This window comes from Mus musculus, chromosome 10 (assembly GCF_000001635.26).
Source record: "Mus musculus strain C57BL/6J chromosome 10, GRCm38.p6 C57BL/6J".
Lineage (NCBI taxonomy): Eukaryota > Metazoa > Chordata > Mammalia > Rodentia > Muridae > Mus > Mus musculus.
In genome coordinates this window covers 76,214,868-76,238,701 of record NC_000076.6, presented here as the reverse complement: position 1 = coordinate 76,238,701, position 23,834 = coordinate 76,214,868, and the positions used below count along the sequence as shown (strand labels likewise).

General features: G+C 46.1%; 1 protein-coding gene across 4 annotated transcripts in view; it reads left to right on the top strand.

Moving 5' to 3' along the window:
• The first annotated feature begins 836 nt into the window (after nt 1–836).
• Nucleotides 837–23,834, top strand: part of Prmt2 (protein arginine N-methyltransferase 2) — a 30,640-nt gene continuing 7,642 nt past the window's right edge. For 2 of the 4 annotated variants that reach the window (NM_133182.3, NM_001302965.1), the window contains exons 1-7: nt 837–952; nt 1,881–1,990; nt 12,387–12,512; nt 13,232–13,414; nt 16,092–16,253; nt 17,540–17,704; nt 21,213–21,388. In NM_133182.3, coding sequence (NP_573445.2) covers nt 1,937–1,990; nt 12,387–12,512; nt 13,232–13,414; nt 16,092–16,253; nt 17,540–17,704; nt 21,213–21,388 — 866 coding nt within the window. In that variant the 5' untranslated portion in view covers nt 837–952; nt 1,881–1,936. Of the gene's footprint in view, nt 953–1,877; nt 1,991–12,386; nt 12,513–13,231; nt 13,415–16,091; nt 16,254–17,539; nt 17,705–21,060; nt 21,123–21,212; nt 21,389–23,834 lie in introns of all 4 variants that reach the window. The other 2 variants (NR_126571.1, NM_001077638.2) reach the window with 2 other exon arrangements.

Sequence of the window (23,834 nt, the reverse complement as noted above, 5' to 3'; positions counted from 1 at the left end):
ATTTCCCTATCATTCCTCAGCATGTATTAGAGTGTCTAGATTATATTGGACAAACGCATCCACCTAATTAGTATGCAAATCTGCTTTTGTCTCTAGTCAGTGGTAAAATTGTGTGTATGCCGAGTTTTACAATAAATTCTTTTCTGATTCACTTATCAGTAAATGTTTGATTCGTATGCCTATTTTAGATACCTAGAGTCGCTGAAAAACTTTCTGAGTAGGATGGGATTGCTAGTGGAGAAAGCTTAAGAAACCTTGCTTAGGGTCACCTGATGTCAGTGTCATTGCTCCTCCGCCCCCAACCCCTTCAGCACAGGATCTTCAGGACTTGGGGTCTCTGGTGTGTTTCGTGTCTCAGTAGCTATGTTGGTTCCACGATCAAAACTTAGTCCAAGATACTGTAGGGGGGTCCCATTCTGCAGAAGCTGATTCAGATCAAAACTAGGTTATTAAGCATTCGGAGAAGGGCATCAAACACACCGGCAGTCCCAGGTACACTCAGGACAGCGCTAGTACGCACTCCTGCTTCAGCCTGCCAATTGTTGCCTCGGTTCGAATCCGCTGGGGGCGCGGTCTACACCACCTGTGGCCTCCAACCCGGAGTCCAGTCTTCCCACAGATCTCCCGGTAAGTCGATCCTTACACTTTCTCACCTGCGTCTTGCAGCCTTAAGGCCCAATGCGACCGGCCGGAAGCAGGGACAGAAAATGCGCTTGCGCTGAGTGACAAGCTCTTAGAGAAAACCCCTGTCTCAAGACTATCTACAGCTACCAGCACCGAGTTTATACACACTGCGCTTGCGCAGGACACCCAGGCCTGGGCGGGGCGTGCTCTTCGGCCAGCTGGAGTGCTCCGCGCTTGCGCAGGTCCAGGGCGGCGGCTCAGGCTTCGGGTGGGCATCGTCTGTTCCTTTCTGGTATAGCCTAGAATTCAGCGGAGAAACGCGGCTGAGGTAGGTTTCTTAATGGACAGCTTAGACATCTGGATCGCAAGTGAGGCAGGGCAAGCTAGGCAAAAGGTCTTCCCTGTGCATGTCTCCAGCGCACTGAGGCCTCCGCCCCCTCTGGAGGCTTTAGAGTGCCCTCTCGAAGGTTCTATTCCAGCTACCCCCTCCCCTTTTCTCAGCACCGTCCGCCCTCTTCGCTCTCCTTTCGCTGCACCTCTCAATTCCCCCTGCGCACCTCCGCTGGCTCTTAGAGCCACGCCCTTCCAGGACCACGCCCACCTGCCTTCTGTATCCCGAGCCACATCCCCCATGCCTCTATATTCTTGGCCTCTATGGCCTCATCTGCTTGGCCTGGAGAACCCTCCAATTCATTGTCTTTCTTCCTCCGGGCACCCTCCCAGGCTTTTCACTGAAAATATAATTGTAAATAATTTGTGATTCTAATTATTACGAAGTAAGTATGAAGTCCAGATCTGGACGCACAACAGGCGTTTAAACAAAGAATCGATGTAATCTCAGAGCCAGTTAGGGTTACATTGCCCCTGGGGGTAAAAAAATAGAATTAAAGAACAGGAGGGTGTCGGGCATGGGGATTTCAGTTCTGCCTGTGGGTTAGGTCAAGTACTGGGCAAGGTGTTTTAATTTGAGTTTAAGCTATTAAGTGTTCCTAAAAAAAATGATACTGATTTATTCTAAGTAAAAAGAGGCTTCATAAATATCTCTTAAAAAAGGAGACTTCAGAGGAATAAATCTAGCATATTAAAGGAAGCACACAGCATTTGGATTTTTTAATTTAAAAAGCCCTCTAATGAATTGTGATGATAAAACGCCAATCCTGTTCCATTCTTAACACATACAGTAAACTGTAGCCGTGAAATGAGATTACTGACCAGGCAGTGTAACACTTTGTGCTTCTCTCTCTTCTTTCAAGTAGGCATGGGAGAGAAACTGAAGTAAAGCCCCAGTTATGAGACATGATCATATTGAACTATGGAGGCACCAGGAGAAGGTCCCTGCAGCGAGTCACAGGTCATCCCGGTTCTGGTACGTAAGAGCCACGTGTAATGATCATACAGAGGAACAGTACCAGCTTACAGGGGTGATGTCACTCTCCTTGTCTCTCAAGGTCCTGGCTCACAGGAGGATGCTTGAATTTAGAGAACGTTGAGGCAGGGGGATGGGTCTGGTCATTAGGTCCCATGCTGTGTATTGTCATGAACACTTCAGGGGACACTTCAGCATGCTTCAGATTCTTGTACTTGTTCTTAGATGGCCGTAGCATAGGACCAGGAAAATGCTTGGTACTCGAGAAGATCTGTCTTGGGTACGTATATTCAGTTTGATCCATGTTACCAGAGAAAAGATCTCCTTCAATCTTAAGGAATATTGATTATGTACAGTTAATGAAATGACTATTCAAATAAAAAGGTTTATTAAAAAAATCAAGATTTTCATGTCTGTGGTGTCAGCATCAGCCAGTTTTGTGTCCCTTTTAATGGTATGCCTTCCCTTGGGTTTTAATTTATTCAATTACTTAACTTATTGATATAGGGTCTTACTGTGCATCTATGGCTGGCCTGGAACTGCTATGTAGACATGACTGGTCTCAAATTCACAGAGATCAGCCTGCCTCTGGCTCCTGAACACTGGAATTAAAAGCCTCCGTGCCCAGTGACTGGGTATGTATGTACTGGGCATATTTATATGTAGGATTTATTTTTCATTTCATTCATCATTTTCCATCTTCAGCTGCAGAATGTTTTAATTCTACGAATGCCCAGTGTTTCTTTTGGGAAATGTAAATATTAAGACAACTATAAAATAATATTGTAGACACTGAGGATCTGTCATGCAGAGATGAAAACGTAATACACTGTCACAGTTTTCTCAAAACATGCGCGCACGCGCGCACGCACACACACACACACACACACACACACACACACAAGATTAACGTCATAATCTGTTCTCAAGTCCAGAACGGTTCCTTCCACTTTTAGAGGCTGCTTTGTGTCTGCTTGTGCACCGTCTGTACCTTTATGAACTTATAAGGGTCCCCAGGCCAGCCACAACTAAGCAGTCCAATCAAACAAAATGAAGGATCCCTGAACAAAAGTTTGAGTTTGCTGTGTGTGTGTTTTCTGAGGCTTGTGTTGGTGCTGTTGCGGTTTCTGCATCTATGGAGTGTTACCTGGGCAGTTTGGCTACTTACTGCTGGGTCTCCTGCATGTGCTCTGTCTGTGAGTGTACAGCAGTGTAGGGACGTAGGGATTGCCGTAGGGATGCTGTGGTCTCTAAACCACTATGCATCGGGTCTCACTGTTAACCTTTCACTGGGAGCTCAGATGTAGTCCCCATCTCCTCCCGCGCCTCCCCATGGTACTGTGGTGAGTACCTGTTGCCATAGCTGGTGCTTCAGGTAAGAGGCTCAGTGATGGCTTTGTGGAGCTTTGAGGGTGGAAGAACCACATATTTTTGAGTTTCCAAGTGACTTCCCGTGATCACTGGTCTCCAGTAGCCCAACAGTGTCAGTAGATAACACCTTAATTGTGGTCAGTTAGGCAGCTTAGAAATGACTTCTGATTGCCCCAGTGACAGAAGACTCTCAGGAGTGTCTCAGCAGTTCTGTTAATATTGGACCCTACTAGGGAAGAGGTGCTGTTCTAGGAATTTATATTTCCCTTTTTACAGGGCCCGTTTTACCTTGTTAAAGAATCAGTTTTTTTTAATTGAATTTCTCTTTTGTTTTCTGTTTGATTTCTTTTAAGATCGAATCATTCATATATATATATTTGATATTTGACATGGAAGGCTGTATCACTGACTATTTCTTCTCTAACTTTTGAGCTTTAAAGACTTCACTTTTCCTTGAAACACTGCTTTATCTGCACCTCGTCCATTTAAATGTTCTATGTTTCCATTATTGTTAAAATATTTTTAATGCATCATCATGGAAATTAGAAAAAAAATTGCGAGTCTATTTGGAAGTATCTTGATTTCTAAGTATTAGGGCGTTATCTTTACTTTATTATTGTTGATTTGTACACACACGTGTGCGTGTATGGGCATGTACTTGCCACAGCATATATGAGGAGGTCAAAGGACTTTAGCCTTCCCTTCCACAGGACCTGGGGATTGGACTCAGGTTGCCTGACCCTTTCAGGGAGCACTGTTATAGGTTGGGCCATCTTGCTGCCCCCAAATTTGGGATCTACTACTTACTATTTTATGAGCTTTGGCTCGATCGAGTTTGGCTGGAGACTGTGACATGTTCTATAATTTTAGCCCTTGTGAAATTTATTGCAGCCCACTCTGTGAAATTGCTTGTTTTGGATGCAGTGCTCCAACCCCGTCATAAAAATCAATTGGTTTTTTATTTTTAGCATACCTCTTTTTTATGAGTGTGTATATATACACATATATATACACACATATGTGTACATGCACATATGTGTGTGTTAATGGAGGCCAGAGGAACAAGCTTGGGTGTCATCCTCAAGAATAGTATATATGTCCTTTGATGTAGGGTCCCTCATTGGCCCAGAGCTCAACAGTTAATGCCTTACCTGCTTGGCTAGAGATCTCCAGGAATCCTCCTGCCTCCCGCCTCCTGAGCACTGGGGTTCCATGTACACACCACTGTGCCTGCCATTTTAGGATGTTTATATTGTTCATAGTTTCTGCCCTTGTGATGGAGTATTTTAGTTTATCAAGGTTGAATGTAATGAGAGAGACCATTTTAACATATTGCTATTTATTTTCTGTTTATTACAGTTCTTGTTTATACATTTTTTTTCATTCCTACCCAGTTTTGGGTTAATAAGACAATTGATAGAATTTTATGTCTTGCATTTACTGGTTTGCTAGCTATGCCTTTTAAATCTTGCCTTGGTAGCTAAGCAGAGAGCTGGCCTGCACACTCTTCACCTATTTTAGACAGACTGACTGACTTTCTTTCTTTCTTTCTTTCTTTCTTTCTCTCTCTCTCTCTCTCTCTCTCTCTCTCTTTCTTTCTTTCTTTCTTTCTTATTTAAGTTATTATTGCATTATGATCAGAAAAGATACATAATTTCAATTTATCTGAATTTGTTAACATTTAAAAACATATTTTGAGCAAATAGACTTACATCACATTCTTCTTTCCCTTTTGTACCCCAACTCCTCCCAGAGATAACCCCTTTAAAACCTGCAATACCTTTCATTTTTTACCATATTCTTTAAAATTTACAAAATATTGTAACAATAAAAATGAGTATTATAAAAGATGTTTGAGGGTCTGGTGAGATGGCTCAGCGTGTAAGAGCACTGACTGCTCTTCTGAAGATTCTGAGTTCAAATCCCAGGAACCACATGGTGGCTCGAGATCTGACACCTTCTTCTGGTGTGTCTGAAGACAACTACAGTGTACTTATGTAAAATAATAAATCTTTGGGCTGGAGCAAGTGGAGTTGGCCAAAGGGAGCCGGGACGACTGGAGCAAGCAGAGGTCCTAAAAATTCAATTCCCAACAACCACATGAAGGCTCACAACCATCTGTACAGCAACAGTATACTTACATACATAAAATAAATAATTAAAAAATAAAAGTTGTTTGATATAAAACAACAATCAATTGAACAGTCTTATGTAGATGCTTGTCTACAGCAATACTGAAAATACATATATTTTTCTCAATATAAATTTTAAATAACTCCAAATAAATTAACTGTATGATATTTTAAAATAATATATCACTATTAGTTTTTTAAATGAACATAAATAGATAAAGTCTTTTTGTTTGTCTGTTTGTTTTATTTTTAGTAGTGCTTAAAATCTTGGCTCTTACTGTGGTACAAACACAAAATAAGAACAGTTTTTGGACATTGGAGTTCATTGTAATAAGGCTGTACTTGAATGTCCCTCACATCACCAAAGGATTTTACCTCCATAGTAGCTAAACTAAGAATTGACCGTTCTGCTGCACCAAGGAATGAATTGTGGGCATGATTTTTGGATACAGATTTCCTGCTATGGTCAAAGCTTTTTGTCTTTAGTGGTTGTCGTCATACTCAGCCCTCATGGAACAGGTTACATTCATTTAAGAAATGGTGTGTGTATTAAGATGGTCTATCCATGAAGTCATTCATCAACTGTTTCAATGAACAATGGTTCTGCTTGGAGGGTGGCACAGATGTTAGGTGAAGGTAAGATTCTGGTTCATTAGCTGTGATGATTTTGAAAAGCATTCATCTCAGAATAAGAGTAACATAAAGTCCTCTTCTTCAAAATTGATACAGCAATTATAAATATGAAGCAAAGCCTTCAGTCTCACTCTTTGCTGTTCTTTTATAAGCCACCTCCCAAATTAATTGCCTACATTTCTTTTGGCTGTATATAAAATTTTTGAAATATGTTAGCTGTGCTGAAAACCATAGTGTAGTATAAAAACATCAAATAAACAATCCTACTAATAGAGAGTTTGAGATAGGAGAAGCATGATTTCAAGACCATTATGTGGCACACAGCAAGACCCTGTCATGTACAAACAAGCAGAGAGTGTATATGGATTGTACAATATTGGACCTATTTCTCCTATTACCAAATTAGAGAGACCACGAGATGACAGCTGACAGATTTCTAATTCCTCATATTTTTGAATGTCATTAGATTAGGGTTTGTTGGTAATATTAATTTTCATATCAAGAGATATTAAGGAAAAGTGATTGCTACTTCCTGTTAATTTTCTTGTTAGAGGTGGAATTATGTTTGTTGAAAGATTACTTTCTTGCTTCTTCTAGGGTGTAGTTTCCCTCCTTGTGTTGGTGTTTTCCATCTGTTATCCTTTGTAGGGCTGGATTTGTGGAAAGATATTGTGCAAAATTGGTTTTGTCATGGAATATCTTGTTTTCTCCATCTATGGTGATTGAGAGTTTTGCTGGGTATAGTAGCCTGGACTGGCTTTGTGTTCTCTTAGGGTCTGTATGACATCTGCCCAGGATCTTCTAGCTTCCATAGTCTCCAGTGAGAAGTCTGGTGTAATTCTGATAGGTCTGCCTTTATATGTTACTTGACCTTTTTCTCTTACTGCTTTTAACATTCTTTCTGTGTTTAGTGCATTTGGTGTTTTGATTATTATGTGTCGGGAGGAATTTCTATTGTGGTCGAGTCTATTTGAAGTTCTGTAGGCTTCTTGTATGTTCATGGGCATCTCTTTCTTTACATTAGGGAAGTTTTCTTCTATAATTTTGTTGAAGATATTTACTGGCCCTTTAAGTTGGGAAATCTTCGCTCTGTTCTATACCTATTATCCTTAGGTTTGGTCTACTCATTGTGTCCTGGATTTCCTGGATGTTTTGGGTTAGGAGCTTTTTGCTTTTTGCATTTTCTTTCACTGTTGTGTCATTGTTTTCTATGGTTATCTTCTGCACTTGAGATTTTCTCTTTTATCTCTTGAATTATGTTAGTGATGCTTGCATCTATGACTCCTGATCTTTTTTCTAGGTTTTCTATCACCAGAGTTGTCTCCCTTTGTGATTTCTTTATTGTTTCTAGTTCCATTTTTAGATCCTGGATGGTTTTGTTTCTTTCCTTTGCCTGTTTGATTGTGTTTTCCTGTAATTCTTTAAGGGATTTTTATGTTTCCTTTTTAAGGGCTTCTATCTGTTTACCTGTGTTCTCCAGTATTTCTTTAAAGGAGTTATTTATGTCCTTCTTAATGTCCTCTATCATCACTATCATCATCAAGAGAAGTGATTTTAGACCTGAATCTTGCTTTTCCGGTGTGTTGGGGTATCCAGGACTTGCTATGGTGGGAGAAGTGGGTGACCTTGGTTTCTGATGCTTATGTTCTTATGCTTCCTCCCACCGTCTGGTTATGTCTAGCGCTACCTGCCCTGGCTATGTCTGACAGGAGCCTGTCCTTCCTGTGATCCTGGTTGTGTCAGAACTCCTCTGAGTCAAGCTGTCTGTGTGATCCTGTGATTCTGGGATCCTGCAATCCTGAGATCTTGGGTGTGTCCAAGCTCCTGGGAGTCAAGTTGTCTTTGGGACCTTGAGATCCTGGTGTGACCAAGCTCCTGGGATCCTGGGATCCTCTGATCCTGGACATGTTAGAGCGCCTGGGAGTGGAGCTGTGTCTGGGTGTTATGGGGCTGGCTGCGGAGTTAGCACTCAAGGTCTGCTCAGGGCGCAGACCCAGACAGACCAGAAGGAACCTGTGCCACTGGTCTGTCTGAGTTCCTGTGTGCCTGGCTCCCGCTGGTCCCAGTTACTCCTGGTGTTGGGAACAGATGTTGTGTCCTCCTCACCTCTGATCCTCTGACTATTTTAGACTTTCTACTTCACAGTATAAAAGTCCAGTTATTTTTATTTCCCAGTTTCAGTTAATTATAACATTCATTCACATGCACTATGAACTCTGGGAGAGATGATCACATCTGCCTTTACATGGAGCAAAGGTTTTGTTTTGTTTTTACAATATATATATTTTTATTACTCATTCCATTGGTTTACATCTAAAATGTCATCTCACTTCCTGGTTACCCTTCCACAAATCTCCCATCCCACATATGCCCTCTCCTCCCTTCCCTTTGCCTCTGTGAGGGTGCTCCCCGACTCACCCGCCCTACCCCTCCTATACTAGGGCATCAGACCACCACAGGACCAAAGGCTTCACCTCCCATTGATGTCAGACAAGGGTATCCTATGCTACATATGTATCTGGAGCCATGGATTCCTCCCTGTACACTCCTTGGTTGGTGGTTTAGTCCCTGGGAGCACTGGGTGGTCTGGCTTCCTGTGGGGTTGCAATCTCCCTCTGGAGCCAAGGTTTTTAATGAAGTTTGAGAGGTGGTTCCTCCTCTGTCTTTTCTTGTATTCTTTAACCTTTGGAAAAAAATTTAAGTTATTTACTTAAATATTGAAGTGCTGTGTGCTTGTACACCAGTAGGCCAGAAGAGGGCACCAGATCCCTTTATAGATGATCATGAATTACCATTTGGTTGCTAGGAATTGAACCCAGAACCTGTGGAAGAACAGCCAGGGTCCTTAACTGCTGAGCCACCCCTCCAGCCCCTTCCTTGCATTCTTATTTTCCATGTATGCTCAGTCTCTTCAGCCTCAACAACTCGTTTCTGTGGTTAGCACCATGAGTTTCTTGTGATATGCTATAGCAGCGTTGGTTTGAATGGAAATACATTTTGCTTTCATTTCTTTGGTGTGGGGACTGACTGGCACTGTAGCCTGGTCTGGAACCTTGAGTTCACACAGACCTGCCTGCTCTGTCTCCTGAGTGACATGGCCCAGTCTTTACCTTAATTTCCGAAGATAGTTTTAGGTGTGGATTCTCTTCCATTGTCTCCTTGTTTTCTGCCCATTATGTTGGGTTTGCTCCTCTCTTGTTCTCTTCCCTTAAGACACCATCTCTTGATGGACTGAGGGTTAAGCTGGCAGCCAGGAAGCTCCAGTGGCTGCTCTCTCCTCTCCCTGTGGTGCTGGGGTTATGGAGCTGGGGGTGGGGGTTGCTGGGGGTGGGGTGGAGGCTGGAAACCACAGTGCTGGGGCTACGGGGCTGGTGGAGGCTAGAAACCATACTGTTTACAAATTCTAAACAAGTAAGTAGGAGAACAGTATATTCGGAAAGACGTTTGTTGGAGATCTCAGAGCAAATCTGTAGTGTGGAAAGAGTTCTTTCAACCCCACAGAGGTTTGATATCCCACCTTGATATATAAAGGTGATACCGTGATGATTGAAGAAGTGAACACCCAAGACAACCTTTATACTAGTCTCCAGCACGAGTTGAAGCATCGGTGAGGGCTGTGGGTGCCAAGTGTTGAGGCAAAGGGTATCCCATTGGTGGCAGAGTAGGCAGTGGTGGGCCCTAAGTTGGAAGAGCATGATGTATCTTTGGAAACGATTTACCCATTGAGCTGGCAGTTTGTCCCTCAGGAGTAAAGTCTTTGTATAAGGATACACACACACAAGCTTTCTGTGACTTTTTCTTTTTTTTTTTTTTTATGGTGATAGGAAATGATGTCAGGAGAAACTCAGAGGCTGGCTGAAGACTCAAGCAGAATTCAGTAGTTTATGAAAACATTAGCATTTTCTACAAGACGTATAAGAAAATTTAACTGTAAAAAGGGGGCGATGTCAGGTATTATTCACCAAAAAAAGCTATGTTGGAAGGGAAAAGTCTACTTAGAAAAAGAAGAGAGAGGGAGAGAAAGATGGAGGGAGAGACTGAGAAAAAGAGGCAGGGGGAGGGGGAGGACACATGTGCTGTGTGTGGTAGCCTGGAGTGGGTCTAAAGGGCTTACGTCATAGGGAAAGTGATATAGTGGGTGGAGGGCAAGCCAAAGGCAAACACACTACACTAAGGCAAGTCACGTTACTGCAATAGGGGAAATGCTGGGAGTGCAAATGGGCACGTAGCAAAGTTATAGTAGGCCCAATTAATGCTCTGAGAATTGTGAATGGCCACACTGAGGCAGGCAGGTGGAAATGCAGGACAGTAATCGTCACCCATCAGATAGGCACAGATAAAGTCATCAGTGTCTGCTGTTAATGGGGGACACGACTTCCTCATACTTATGCTCAGTGGGACAAGTCTCGGTCTCACTGAGTTATAGTACAGTCCTGGGCACATTTCATGGTGTAATGAAAGCCATAGAAGTGAAGGCCCTGGGTACTCACCACACTGCTGGCACTTTGGAGGCAAAGGCCGGCACTTCAGGGCAGCTTGGTCTACACCATGAGTTTTAGGCCAGCCAGAACTACATATCGAACCCCTGTCTCAAAATAACACCCTCAGACAAGTAGAGATGGTCGTCTTGGCCAGCTTTCCACTTCAGGATTTATCTGCAGGAATTTCTCAGGCACATTCAAGATGATTTGTGTTCAAGAAAATGAATAATTGGCAACAGGAGAAACTGAGAGTAGTCTGTATATTCAAATGAAGGAGATTGGATAAGTAAATTCAGATACTTCATACACTAGAGTATTACACAGGTACCAGAAATGTGATTTTTTTTATTCTGTACATTTGTGTTTGCCTGCATATATATCTATGTGACGTTTGTCAGCTCCCTTGGAAGGGGAGTTACAGACAGTTATGACAGCCGTGTGGTAGCTGTGAATTGAACTCAGGACCTCTGAAAGAGCAGCCAGTGCTCTTAACCGCCAAGCCATCTCCCCAGCCTAGAAATGTGACATTTTTGTTCTCCATGACAAACATCCACTTAGGCAAAGCTAGATCGTTGGCTGAGGCAGAAAAGAATGTTTGGATGAGTCAGAGCAGAGCCAAGTTAGTGCATCTTCCAAGCACACATCGGGAGAGTACAAACACTAGATAAAGTACCAGCATCTCGAGAGGGGAGATGGGATCATCGGAGCTTTGGAAGTTATGTTGTTTAAAGTGATAACTTACAGGGAAGTTTAGATATTAAGCGGTTTAACAATTAAGTGGAGTTAAACAAAAAAGACATGAGCCTCTTAGCTTATTTTTCTTAAAAGAGCTCTTGTGACTGCAGTCCTAGGTGGCCTTATGAGGCACCCACACTGCTTATAGTAAGGGCTGGCAGAAGTGCATCAGTGTGGTAATGTCTAGAGGCCATGACCACTCAGGTCCTACGGAAGCATAGTTTGCTGTTTTTAATGTCATTGTTTGAGGTATCTTGGAGACAATAAACATTACTTATTAATTTTGAGTTTGTTGGTTGTATTGAAGTTACTGTTTTGTCTTTTAAAAAATCTTTTATTTTTATTTTATGCATATGTTTTGCTTGCATGTATGTGTACGCACCACGTGCATACAGTGCCTGCAGAGGCTAGAAGGTGTCAGATCTCTTGAGACTGGAGTTTCAGGCGTTGTGAGCTGTCACGTGGGTGCTAGGAATTGAATTTGATATTCTTCTCTGGGAGAACATCAGGGCTCTTAATCACTGAGCCATCTCTTCAACCCCCCGTATGTCTTTAAGACATGTTTACTCTAATAGACAGTGGCTGTAGGGCACAGGCCATGGGCTTGCTAAGTCTCAGCAGCGTAGGTCCTAGCTGGGTGGCTTGAGTTCTACCAGTTTGCATTGCCTTCCTTAGGCCCTTGCTATATCTGCCTAGTGTCACTGTCCTTAGGTCTGAAGAGGTTTTTAGAGTCCAACAAGCAGTGGTGTCTCTGTCACCAACTGAGTATCACTCTTGGGAAGGAAGCTGATACAGCAAAAGACTAGCACCCCCTTCTTCCTGCTTTGGTGGACGTTCTCTCTAAGTCACCCTGCCTTGGAGATACAAAGACCGAAGGTGATAGACCGAAGGTGACAGCCCTAAGGATGCTAGTGAAGGTGGCTCAGATTGTTTGAATGACAAATGCTTGCTGAAGCAGTCACTTGGTAGAGAGAGAGGGAGGCATGTGCAGACAACAAAGCTCACAGTGTTGTCCTTCTGTCTGTCTGTCCTTGACGGTGGTAGGAGGAAGACCCCGTGGACTATGGCTGTGAGATGCAGCTCCTGCAGGATGGGGCACAGTTACAGCTGCAGCTGCAACCTGAGGAGTTCGTGGCCATTGCAGACTATACGGCCACCGATGAGACACAGGTACCTGTGATCGCTCCCCAGGCCGTGACTTATGGCGAAATCCACTTTCACAAGATTAAGCCAGATCTGCGTATGACTGCTCACTTCTTAGCCTAACGGACTTCCCCATCAGGATATAGAGATGCCTGCAGGAAGATGGGGAAGCACCTCCCTGCTTGGAAGACTTGGTATAGAACCCTCCTGGTCACAGAACAGCAAGGCTATCAAACCATCACTATGTTCTTGAGTCTGGTAGGAACACGTCTGTGGAGTCTCCTAACTGAAGCAGCCACACATAGCTGCCTGCTTTTGTTTTTAAGTGTTAGGTAAGGTCTGGCAAGATAGCTCAGTGGGTAAAGGTACTGGCTAGCAGCCTGAGTGGAATCCCTGGAGCCTACATGGTAGAGGGAACACTCTGACCTCAGTACATATACTGTGTCAAATGTACACGTACACACACACACACACACACACACACACACACACGCACACACGAATGCATAATTATAAGAAAAGAATGTTAGTTAGGCTGTGTTCTTCTGATGGCTGGCCCCACACAACTCTTTTATCTTGCTATTGCTTTTATTTATTTATTTATTTTCAGGTTGTTTGTGCTCACTGAGGGTCATTGCGATTTGGTCACCAATAGTGGGGACTTAACTACCCAGTTATTGGTGAGATGCCAGTCGACTGGACTCTGTCCAACTGTACCTTCCTGTTTTTTGGTGACTGTCTTCCAGCTCAGCTTTTTGAGAGGAGAAAAAATTCTTATCCTGAGACAAACCACGGCGGACTGGTGGTGGGGCGAGCGCGCAGGCTGCTGTGGTTACATCCCTGCGAACCACCTCGGCAAGCAACTGGAGGAATACGACCCGGAGGACACCTGGCAGGACGAGGAGTACTTCGACAGCTATGGAACTCTGGTACTGCCTTCCAGATCCTCTGTTCAGCTGGGGATGGGGTGGGGGAGGGGTGGAGGTGGGGGTGGGACTGCTCCTAGTGTTCAGGGTGGAGATGCAGACCTTCCTGTGGACTCACAGGCACCTGGGTCTTAGTAGGATGTTCTGTTTTGTCACCATGTAGTGACAGGAGTGGCGTGTGACACCTGACAGGAGTGTGCTTGTAGTACCACAGAGCTCTACGCGTGGACTCAGGAATCTGAAATTCATGTGCCTCTCGTATATCTCTATATGGTTTTCTTTTCCTTAAAATTAAGAACATTTAAAAATGTGAAAGCCCCTTTGGTGGGCTGCTGACCCTTGCTAAATATTAGAGCAAGAAATTCCTAATTTTACTTCTCTCTACTTTTTTTTTTAAAAAAGTACTATGTTTTATTTTAAAATTGAAGTAGAAAAGTTATATAATTTGACCAACCTATAGTCTTTTTAATCCTCCCACTGTGGAGGTCGGTAAACCTATGGCTCAAGGTACAGCCTTGCTTAAAACGAGGTAAAAACGAGCTGCTTGTAAGGTCAGTGTTGTTGTAGATTTGAGGCCAAGTGGCAAAAGGGAGAGCTGCACCATTGCCTTGGTGCCTGTTCTCAGTGCTGGACGAGACACCATGACCGAGGCAGCTCTTACAAAGGCAAACATCGCATCGAGGGGCTTGCCCGGACACGTTATATGTCAAGATTAAATCTAAAAGCCACTGATGTGTGTATATGATTAAAGCTCTTAGTCCATGGGCTCCAGAGATGGCTCAGCAGATATGAGCATGGCCTGCTCTTCCAGAACACCCAAGTTTGATTCCCAGTGTCTACATGGTGGTCCCCAACCATCTGTAATTCTAGTTCCCGGGACTCTGACACCCAGTTCTAGCCTCCATGGGTACCAGGCACAGGCATGCATGCAGGCACAACACCCATATACATAAAATAATATAAATTAAGAAAAAACATCCCTTCCCTAAACAAAATGAAACAAGACAACTTTTTGTCCCTCAGGAGAGGTACTCAGTGAAAGAAAGACAAAGGCAGCTTTGCGCACAGTATGGCGGCTGTTCAGCTTCCCTCAGCAACACAGTGCTCTGTTAGAACAGCCACCGTGCTAAACTATGGAAACCTCAAGCGGAATTTACTTGCTATTAAGAACAAGACATTTTGCCTTAGTTTGTCCTCTAAATAACCACAGCTGTGTCAGGTCCAATCTTTAGCGTTCTCCTTGAAGCCTTAGGTGTTGGCGGCGTTGTAGTTATTACCGTCTTGTGCCTTTTTCCACAGCAGATGTGGTACCGTGAGGGTGGGTACATGATTAGAAAAAAGCAGTGGCGCTGACGTTGGCCTCCTCTTCCCTGCGGTCGTAGATCTCGTTCTCTGTTGCAGTTTTAAGGCGCGTCTCGTGTGTGTGGGTGTGTTCACCCTTGGGTACGTCTGGTTCACTGTCACTGTTGGGTGATGGTCTTCATGACCGTCTACTGCCCTGTCCATTTTGGCCAGATGATGAAAGGAAGGCCCTGGGATCTCCAGCTACTCTGCTGCTTCTGCTTCCTTTGGCTCGCCTGCATGTCTCCAAGTTCTGTTATTATCTCTAGATGTATTTAGAACTTGATGCCTGTTTGATGGATGGATTCCCATGTGGTGGTGTACCAACCTCAGTGTTCCTGGGACATCATTCGGTCTGAAGTGCCCTGTGTGATGTCATTGCAGACCCCACGGCAGCTCCACCTGAGCACATGACGTTCTCTCTCCATCTTCTCCTTTCTAGCCCAGTTGGTATATTGAAAGCAAGTTGCTTGTAGACAGAATAGTGAGTTTTGACTTTTCCAGTCCACACAGACAGCCTCTGAGGGAGGATAGGCTTTGTTTTCACTTTGGAGTCATGTTATTGGGAGCAGCCGTGGGGACTCCGAAGGCCCCATCCAGACCTACTGTTTGTGTTGGTGCCACCTGAGCGTCATCTGGGTGACACCCAGGAGGCAGCAGCTGCAGTTCTGTGTGCATACTGTAGCTTATATGCACAAGTGGTACCCTCCAGTGGTACCTCAAGGTTGCTTTTATAGTTTGAGTAAGCTACGGTATTGCAGCCCCGTCTTCAGCCATGGTTCTGCTAGCCCCCGAAGGCGCCTTTCTCTGCTTCTCCGAGATCAGATATTTTCTCACCTTGAAGTGTAATAGGGTTGGCCAGAGCATTGGTGCCCCCACCCCGACCCCCGTTATGGTCTTGCAAGGAACCGAGCAGCACTAAGCTTGTTGGGAAGACCCTGCTGCCTCACTGATACCTGCTGCAGGATGTCCAGGGTTTCCTCGTGATAGATACCCGGTGAGGATGCAGAGTCCTTTCAGCCTTGGGAAGTGTGCATGGGGCTAGTCACTCCTCTTCTGTATGGTCCACATCCGTTTCCTGCTCATCTGACTGACTCGGGGAAGAGTCTGTTGAAGGTAGAGAGGTGATCCTGGACTGATCCGGGACAGGTCCAGAAGCCTCGCTTCCTTACACTGTCCGCTCTTGCTTTTATCTTTGAGCATAGTTGACCTTTTGGCTTTAAAAGCCCGTGAGTTGCTAATCATTTTAGGATGGGTGCGTGAGCCGCGGCGTTCCCTGTTGTCTGCGGCTCCAGGACAGGCCCTTGCCATGATGTGATTCCTTGTGTGCCGGTTTTAGAAACTTCACCTGGAAATGTTGGCTGACCAGCCTCGGACCACCAAGTACCACAGCGTCATCCTGCAGAACAAGGAGTCCCTGAAGGACAAGGTCATCCTGGATGTGGGCTGCGGCACCGGCATCATCAGCCTCTTCTGCGCACACCATGCCCGGCCCAAGGCGGTGAGTGTGTCTGCGCCCCATCTGTGCCCAGCCAGTGGTTTGCTTTCCACTCTAGGGAGGGAAGTAGGCCACTGGGCCATCTATGGCTGAGACTGTGACCTACCGTACGGGCTGTGAACAATTTAAATGGAACAAAACACAACCTCAGTGACAGAGATTCTGTCAGTGGGACACTTGTGAGACGCTAGCTACCTTAGCTCACTGTGGTTTTAAGTGGATGCATAGGACTGTGCCGGGCCACACATAGTTGACCCGCCCCGGTGCAGGCCTGTGGCTCCCTGATGTAGGCCTTTTTCTCCTCCCTTGCATGGCATATCTGTGCTGAGCTGTGCTGTAACCTCATGACAACCTGACAGCGTAGCCAAGAAGCCAGTTAACAGGGCAATGCTGACCATTCCCATCCAGATGCTCTCTTCCAGTTCTCCCGTGAGCATCTGTATGGCTGTCCCCAGGACATAGACCTACTGCCTCTGTCTGTCTTAGGATTGTTATTGCTGTGACCAAGTACCGTGACCAAAAAGCAAGTTGGGGAGGTTTATTCGGCTTATGCTTCCACATGGCTGTTCCTCATGAAGGAAGCCAGGACAGGAACTCACACAGGGCAGGAACCTGGAGGCAGGAGCTGACACAGAGGCCATGGAGGGCTGCTGCTTACTGGCTTGCCTCCCTTGGCTTTTCTTGGTCTGCTTTCTTGTAGAACCCAGGACCACACAGCCCAGGGATGGCCCCCACCCACAATGGGGCTGGGTCCCTTCCCCACTGATCACTGAGAAAATGGCTTACAGCTGGATCTCACGGAGGCATCCCCTCAACTGAGGCTCCTTTTTCTCTGCCGATTCTAGCTTGTGTCAAGTTGACACATGAAACCAGCCAGTTTCCTGTGTATATTGTTCTTTATTGTCCTGGGCACTTGTTTTGTGGCTACAGGATGTATGTGTCACATATGAGAGCCCACCTAGCAGAGCTGAGGTCCCACCTACCTGCAGTTGTAATGCATTTGTTGAGGAGGCTCAGGTAGAAGAATCAGCAGTACTTTCTCCAGTATCCCATCCAGACTGCAGGAGCGCTTGGCCTGCCACAGGCCTCCATTCACATCACAGAGTCCCCTGCCACCACCACTGTTTGTGATTTTTGAGAACAGAGGTCACATGCCTCTCTCTCTCTCTCTCTCTCTCTCTCTCTCTCTCTCTCTCTCTGTGTGTGTGTGTGTGTGTGTGTGTGTGTGTGTATGGGTGTATGGGGGCTGGGATGAGGTCATGTGCTAATGGGCGCCCTCTCTGATGCAGGTCTACGCAGTGGAGGCCAGTGACATGGCCCAGCACACCAGCCAGCTGGTCCTGCAGAATGGCTTTGCTGACACAATCACTGTGTTCCAGCAGAAGGTGGAGGACGTGGTGCTGCCCGAGAAGGTGGACGTGCTGGTGTCTGAGTGGATGGGGACCTGTCTGCTGGTAATACCTCAGCCTGTGGTGGTCTGTGGATGGTGGCGGGGTCTCATTTCTTCTGAACCTAGCACCCTGGGCCCATCTGAGGAATCTTGAAAAATTATGATTTATTGGGACTTGTTTTTTTTTCTGCAGGGAGGTGGTTTTTAATTTATTGGATGATACTAGTTCAGTGTGGTGAATCTTTAACCAATTAAAAACAACAACAAAATGCTCCACACGTGAATGAATGTGACATTCTCCCGAGCTCTCCAGATCATCTGCTCTTCCCTAGGGAATCTGCAGACCTCCAGGGCTGGTTCCTCAGTCAGCTGTGTTTCCGCCTTTGTGGCTCCTCTTGCTATAGGCTAGCCTCGGCAGTGTGAGACTCTCACTGAGCCTGCCATGTTCCCAGGACTCACAGAAGGAATCAGACAGGCCTGGTTCATTTATCCACCATGACCCTCATTGCTCTTACCATGTATGTGTATAATATCACTTCTTTCGAGGTGGCTCAGGTAGGAGGTGGTGTCAGTGGTGGTTATGTGTCTAGCTCTCTCCTGCTGGGCCTAGTATTGTGAGACCCAAGGCATTTTGTGCAATATCTCAGCCTGACATTTAGCCCTTCTGTTAAAGTTCAGAAAAACAATCTCTGGGTGGTAATTTCTGCCTCTGGTAAGATCCTTTGGTTGTTGACTGTGGCCTTGCTGTTTACTGTGCAGACATGGAGGGAGCGCTGGGTGGTCGTTGGGCCTGGTGGGATTGTTTTGCCAGAAGGTGGAAGTTTTTGAAAACTCGATGTCTATGATATGTGCTAATTTATTAATACCATCTGAAGATTCATTGGATGATGGGGGAAAGAGGGATGGTGCAGTGGGCGTAAGCCTTCACCTGGAGACCTGCGTTAATCCAGTAAATGTTCATTTAGCCACCACTCGCTGCTGCCCCAGCTGGAGAGGCAAGAGGAGGGCAGAGTAAGCCTGCTGCAGGAAGGTTCCTGCTATAGTCTATCTCTCATTGGCATTGGGAGGAAGGAGAAAAGGAGCCTCGGAGGTCCAGAGAAGTGGAGGCCAGTTCCCTACTAAGGCTTGATCCAAAGACCTGGAACTCCATCTCTGGTGCCTGCTTGGAGGCTATGTTGGGAACCCGACCTACAGTAGGGTCTAAGGAATGTTGCTTTCTTGAAGAGGAGATATCAGGAGGCAGGGTCTCCAGTGGGGTGTGAGGAGGATGCTAAGCCTTGTGGGTGGCTGGAGAGAGGAGAGTGCTGGGGGTCAGCCTGTGTGTTAGGTAGATGGGGCATCTCTGGCGGGAAATGGAGACTGCTTTCTCAGGGAAGCAGGGCAGCAGCCAGAGGCCAGGGGGTTGCCAGCTCCTGGCAGCAGCCATGTTTTAGGGAGTGTTGGGACAGTGTCTAAGGGATCAGATTGTGTGCCATTGAACAGCGTTGATTGGGATGATTCTTTAAGGCAGAATAAGACAGGATATGACAAGTTGTGAAAAGCAAACAAACAAATAAACAAACAGACTTTAAAAAAAAATTTGAAATGAGGGTCTAGCAAAATGGCCCAGCCGGTAGGTAAAGGTTCCACCTGATGACCTAAGTCTGATCCCTGGACACCACAAGCTGGAAGGAGAGAACCAACCCTTAAGCTGTCCCTCTGCCTGTGTCCACACACACATGTATACACTGATTAGTCCCGTTCGTCAATTGGATTATCCTATAGAAACTGACGTAAGTAGGAATCTTTATTTGGAAACATTCACGATAGCTGGGTGTGGTACATATGTCTGTCATCATAACCCATGGTGCCTGGAAGCAGACCGATTATAATTTGAGTCTAGATTGGGCAGTGTTCACAAAAGAAAAAAAATGTTCAAATGAAAAAAGTTAGAAATAGGAGAAACAGTTATGACAACCCATATGATTGTTAAAAGAACGTATTTTATATATAATTTTTTTTTACTAAGCTGAATAACATGAGCTTAGAAAGAGAGACAGTGCACAACATGCATTTGCCTTTGCCTCCCTGAGGTATGTGTGGCAGTGGCCTGACTTCATCCCAGACATGAGTGAGGGAGCCCCCAGCTGTCCTTCCCACTGTAGCCGCAGGTGTGGATCCGGGCAGACGTCAGGGAAGGTTACCCCGGGCGGAGCTAAAGAAGCTCTGAGCCGGCCCTTATTGAGTGTTCTTGTTTGAGGCCCCTCTGGGCACAGAGATTCAGCAACTTAGGTGACACAGACTCTGCTCCTCTGAAAGTCACCATTTCCCATGGTTCACTAAGATGCAATGAATAACTTAAATGGGTCTAGACCAGTGCAAGCTGTGTTCACACAAAACTGTCTGTAGGCACAGCTGTACAAATTCTGGTCATAATTACCCCAAACTACAAACGACCCATGCACCCTTCAGCTGTTTAATGGATATGCTGGCAAATCCATACAAGCAGCCAGCCACAGCGTGTGCTCCTGTGGGCAGCTCCAGTTACCTACACTGAAGCAAGGAGGCCAACCTCAAAAGGCTGTCCTTCACTGCGGGACTCCATTCAGATGACGGACAGTTTCCTGGATGCCAGGGCAAGAGGTGTGGCCGGCCACTAGTAGATGTGTCAACGGAGCTACTGCTTGTGCTGACTTGGCTGTTAGGGACACATCACACGGGTACCCAAGTTCATGTAGATCATAATCCACGGCAGGGCAGTTCTACCTGATAACAGACAGTGAAATGTAAAGGTCCTACCTGTTTCATATGTGTGCACATACTTGTGACTGCATGCGGAACAGTACTTGAAGATCGTCCAGTTCCTACGGGGGCTGGGTTTTCTTGTGAATTTTCCAGAGTTTATAAATTCTTACGGTCTTTAGTTTGCTGTAAAACTTGGGTAGGTTACTCAGAAAGCGAAGCCTTCTGCTGCTTCCCATCCGAGACGGCAGAAGGCAGAGGGACCTCTGGTGTTAGCCTGCAGCCCCTGCCCTGGCTCTCTCATTCCTGGGTTTGAACTAAGTTTAGGTGCAAAAGGAAGCCTGGTCTGTTTGTGTTGGTCCTACTGAGTCCTAAAGGTGACAGACTTCGCTGATGGACTTCCTGGGGGCTTGATGGGGGCGGGGTGGGGGTGGGGGAGAGGACGCACCTGTGCTTCTAAGGGACCCACAGTTATGCGCTTGACCAGAGGGTTATGAACCTACTGGGAAGACTATTGATGAGCTAATCTTGTTTGTTAGGTAGAGCCAGGCTACGCCTAGGTGGGTGGGCACTTTAGAATCTAATATCGAGACTCCAAGTGTCAGTCTGGTGCAAGTGTGAGAATGTCTGTTGGTTGTAAGCTCACCTTGGATGCCAGCTCAGGCCATGATGCATATGTGACATTTTTTTTTTCACAAGCGTGTAGAACAAACCCCAAGTTCTCGCCTATGTTTCCCTGGCCCGGCTGGAATAGTTTCGGGGTAAGGCTGAAACTCCAGGATGGGCTGTGGCATTCTGGCTGTGGCATGCGAGACCTCGGTGACAGGCCTGCATCTCTTCCTCCCATGCAGTTTGAGTTCATGATCGAGTCCATCCTGTATGCCCGGGACACATGGTTAAAGGGGGACGGCATCATCTGGCCAACCACGGCCGCACTGCATCTGGTGCCCTGCAGCGCCGAGAAAGACTACCACAGCAAGGTGCTCTTCTGGGACAACGCGTACGAGTTCAACCTCAGTGCACTCAAGTAGGTGTGCGTGGCCAACTCCCAGGGTTGACCGCTTGTAAGGTTGACCACTGTGTAGGTGTGTGTGAGACTGCTTGCGGGGCTGACCACTGTGCGGGCAGTTGATGAGGGTCTCAGTGTGTCTGAGAAGCACAGGTGGTCCTGTCTGTCAATCTTTATTCCGTGGAAGACACAGTTTCCCCTCCTTGATGAACGACACACCTTCCGTATCCTCCAGTGACGCAGAATGAACTCAGAAACGTTGCTGAGATTTTCTTGTTTCTGTCTTCTCTGCCTTCCCCTGCCTACCCCTCTTGACTCCTGAGGTGGTTATGTGTATGGGAAACCTGTTATAGGTGGGGAGATCTGCCTCCCTCTGCCTTCCCACCGGAACTATGCCTCAACTATGGCAGCAATCCCCATTCTTGGATTCCTGGAGGATCTCTTCAGGATACAGGTAGAACAAGCAGGCAGTCAAGGTGACTTTAGCCTATATATAAGTAAAGTGGGAAGTAAGTGCCCCTCCCAGGTGGGGTGGCAGGAATGAAGGGCTCCTCCAGTGTCCAGACTGCCCACCCTCAGAGTGAACTAAGCAGGTTCCTTTCCTAAGAAAGAATAGATGGAGGATTTCTTAGGGGCTATCTTTACCCGCAGTTTATTTAATCTGTTAGAATTAGATGCGTTAGATTCAAGAATATGTAAAAAGAGGCTGGTCGTGGTAGTGCATGCCTTTAGTGCTCAGGAAGCAGAGACAGGTGGATCTCTATGAGTTTGAGGTCAGCCTGCTCTACATTAGCAAGTTCCAGGCTAGCCAAGGCTACGGCCTTTAGAGCTCAGGAAGCAGAGACAGGTGGATCTCTATGAGTTCGAGGTCAGCCTGCTTCACTCCACCTGGGAGGGGCACTTACGTCCCACTTTACTTATATATAGGCTAAAGTCAACCTTGACTGCCTGCTTGTTCTACCTGTATCCTGAAGAGACTCCTCCAGGAATCCACATTAGCAAGTTCCAGGCTAGCCAAGGCTATGAAGTAAGACTCTGCACCCCCACTCCCCAAAAAGAACACATGAAAGGCATAATCCATAAAGTTGAGCAGTTGAATAGAGGAAAGGGCAGCTGTGACATTGCATGTGCTGGGCCTGCTGGGAATGGCTTTGTCTCTCCGGTTGTTCTTCCTCATCCCTGGTCCACTTGGCTGACTCGCCTTCAGATGTCGGCTTTCATACCTTCCTCAGTGTTCTGGTCCTGGCCATTTCGACTCTAACACTGGTTTTCACTGTAACAACCTAATACAGCAAGCAGCTCCTTACCATTGAGGGGAAATATGGCAAAAGGAGCCCAGAGAGAACCTCACGCCCCAAGAAGGAGGCTCTTCTCTAGAACAGACCTTGGCATGGCGGGCGGGAGTGGGAAGAACCCTTCTGAGAGCAAGGCTGTCCTGAAACACAGGAATTAAGACCTCCTGAGATGAGGCTTTGCTGGAGGGTGGACCCTGAAATGAGGAAAGAGTCCCCCATTCCCACTCCCACCCCCACCCCTCCACTGAGAATGAGACTCTGTTCTAGAACAGGCCTGGAGTCAAGACAGAGCCTCCTAAAATGAATCTGCTCTAGAATGGGCCCTGAGACAAACCTTTTAACTTTTGGGGTGGTTTGAAGGAGAAACTGTCTTCTGTAGGCTCTGGTATTTGGATACTTGGTGTCTAGTTGGTAGCACAGCTTGGGAGGTTTAGGAAATGCAGCATTGCTGGAGGAAGTCTGTCACTGGGGGTGGGCTTTAAGTGCTGGTGGCCCCACCCCACTTACAGTTCACTTTCTCTATGAGCACTTACATTTGAAGATGTGAGCTCTCAGCATCTTGAGCCTGCTGCTTTTCCTGCTACCTGCTTCCGTACCTCCCAGCCGTGATGGATTCTTAGTCTTCTGGGGCCCTAAGCCCCATGAGCTCTTCTCCCTAACTCACTTTACTCATGGTGTCTTAATACCATGCAGTGCCAAGCAACAGAAAAATGACTGACACAGAAGTTGATACTAGGCAGTGGGCTGTTTCTGTGAAGAGTCTGACCTTCTTTGTTGGTTTGTTTATTTGTTGTTTGGGGAATGTGAAAGACTTTGGAACTTTTGGAACAGAAAAGCAACTGACTGCTTTAGGCAGAGCCTGAAGGGCCATCCTCAGTGGAACCTGGGAGACAGTGGTGCTGTAGTGGCAGGATCGAAGGAGACTCTAGGGGTCTCCCCTGGGAGGTTTCAGAAGGAAGCAAGGACTTTAACAGTAATAAGAATAGAGGTCATTCTTGTTATGGTTGTCAAAGAATCTAGCCGCCTTCTACCCTTGTCCTCAGAACTTGCCTGAGACTAAAAGAAAGAGCAATGGACCAGTTTCCTTGGCGGAGGAAACTTCAGGAGCATAACATTGAATCTGTGGCATGGTTGTCATTGATGGCGCTTAGGGGCAGGGTCTGTGATAC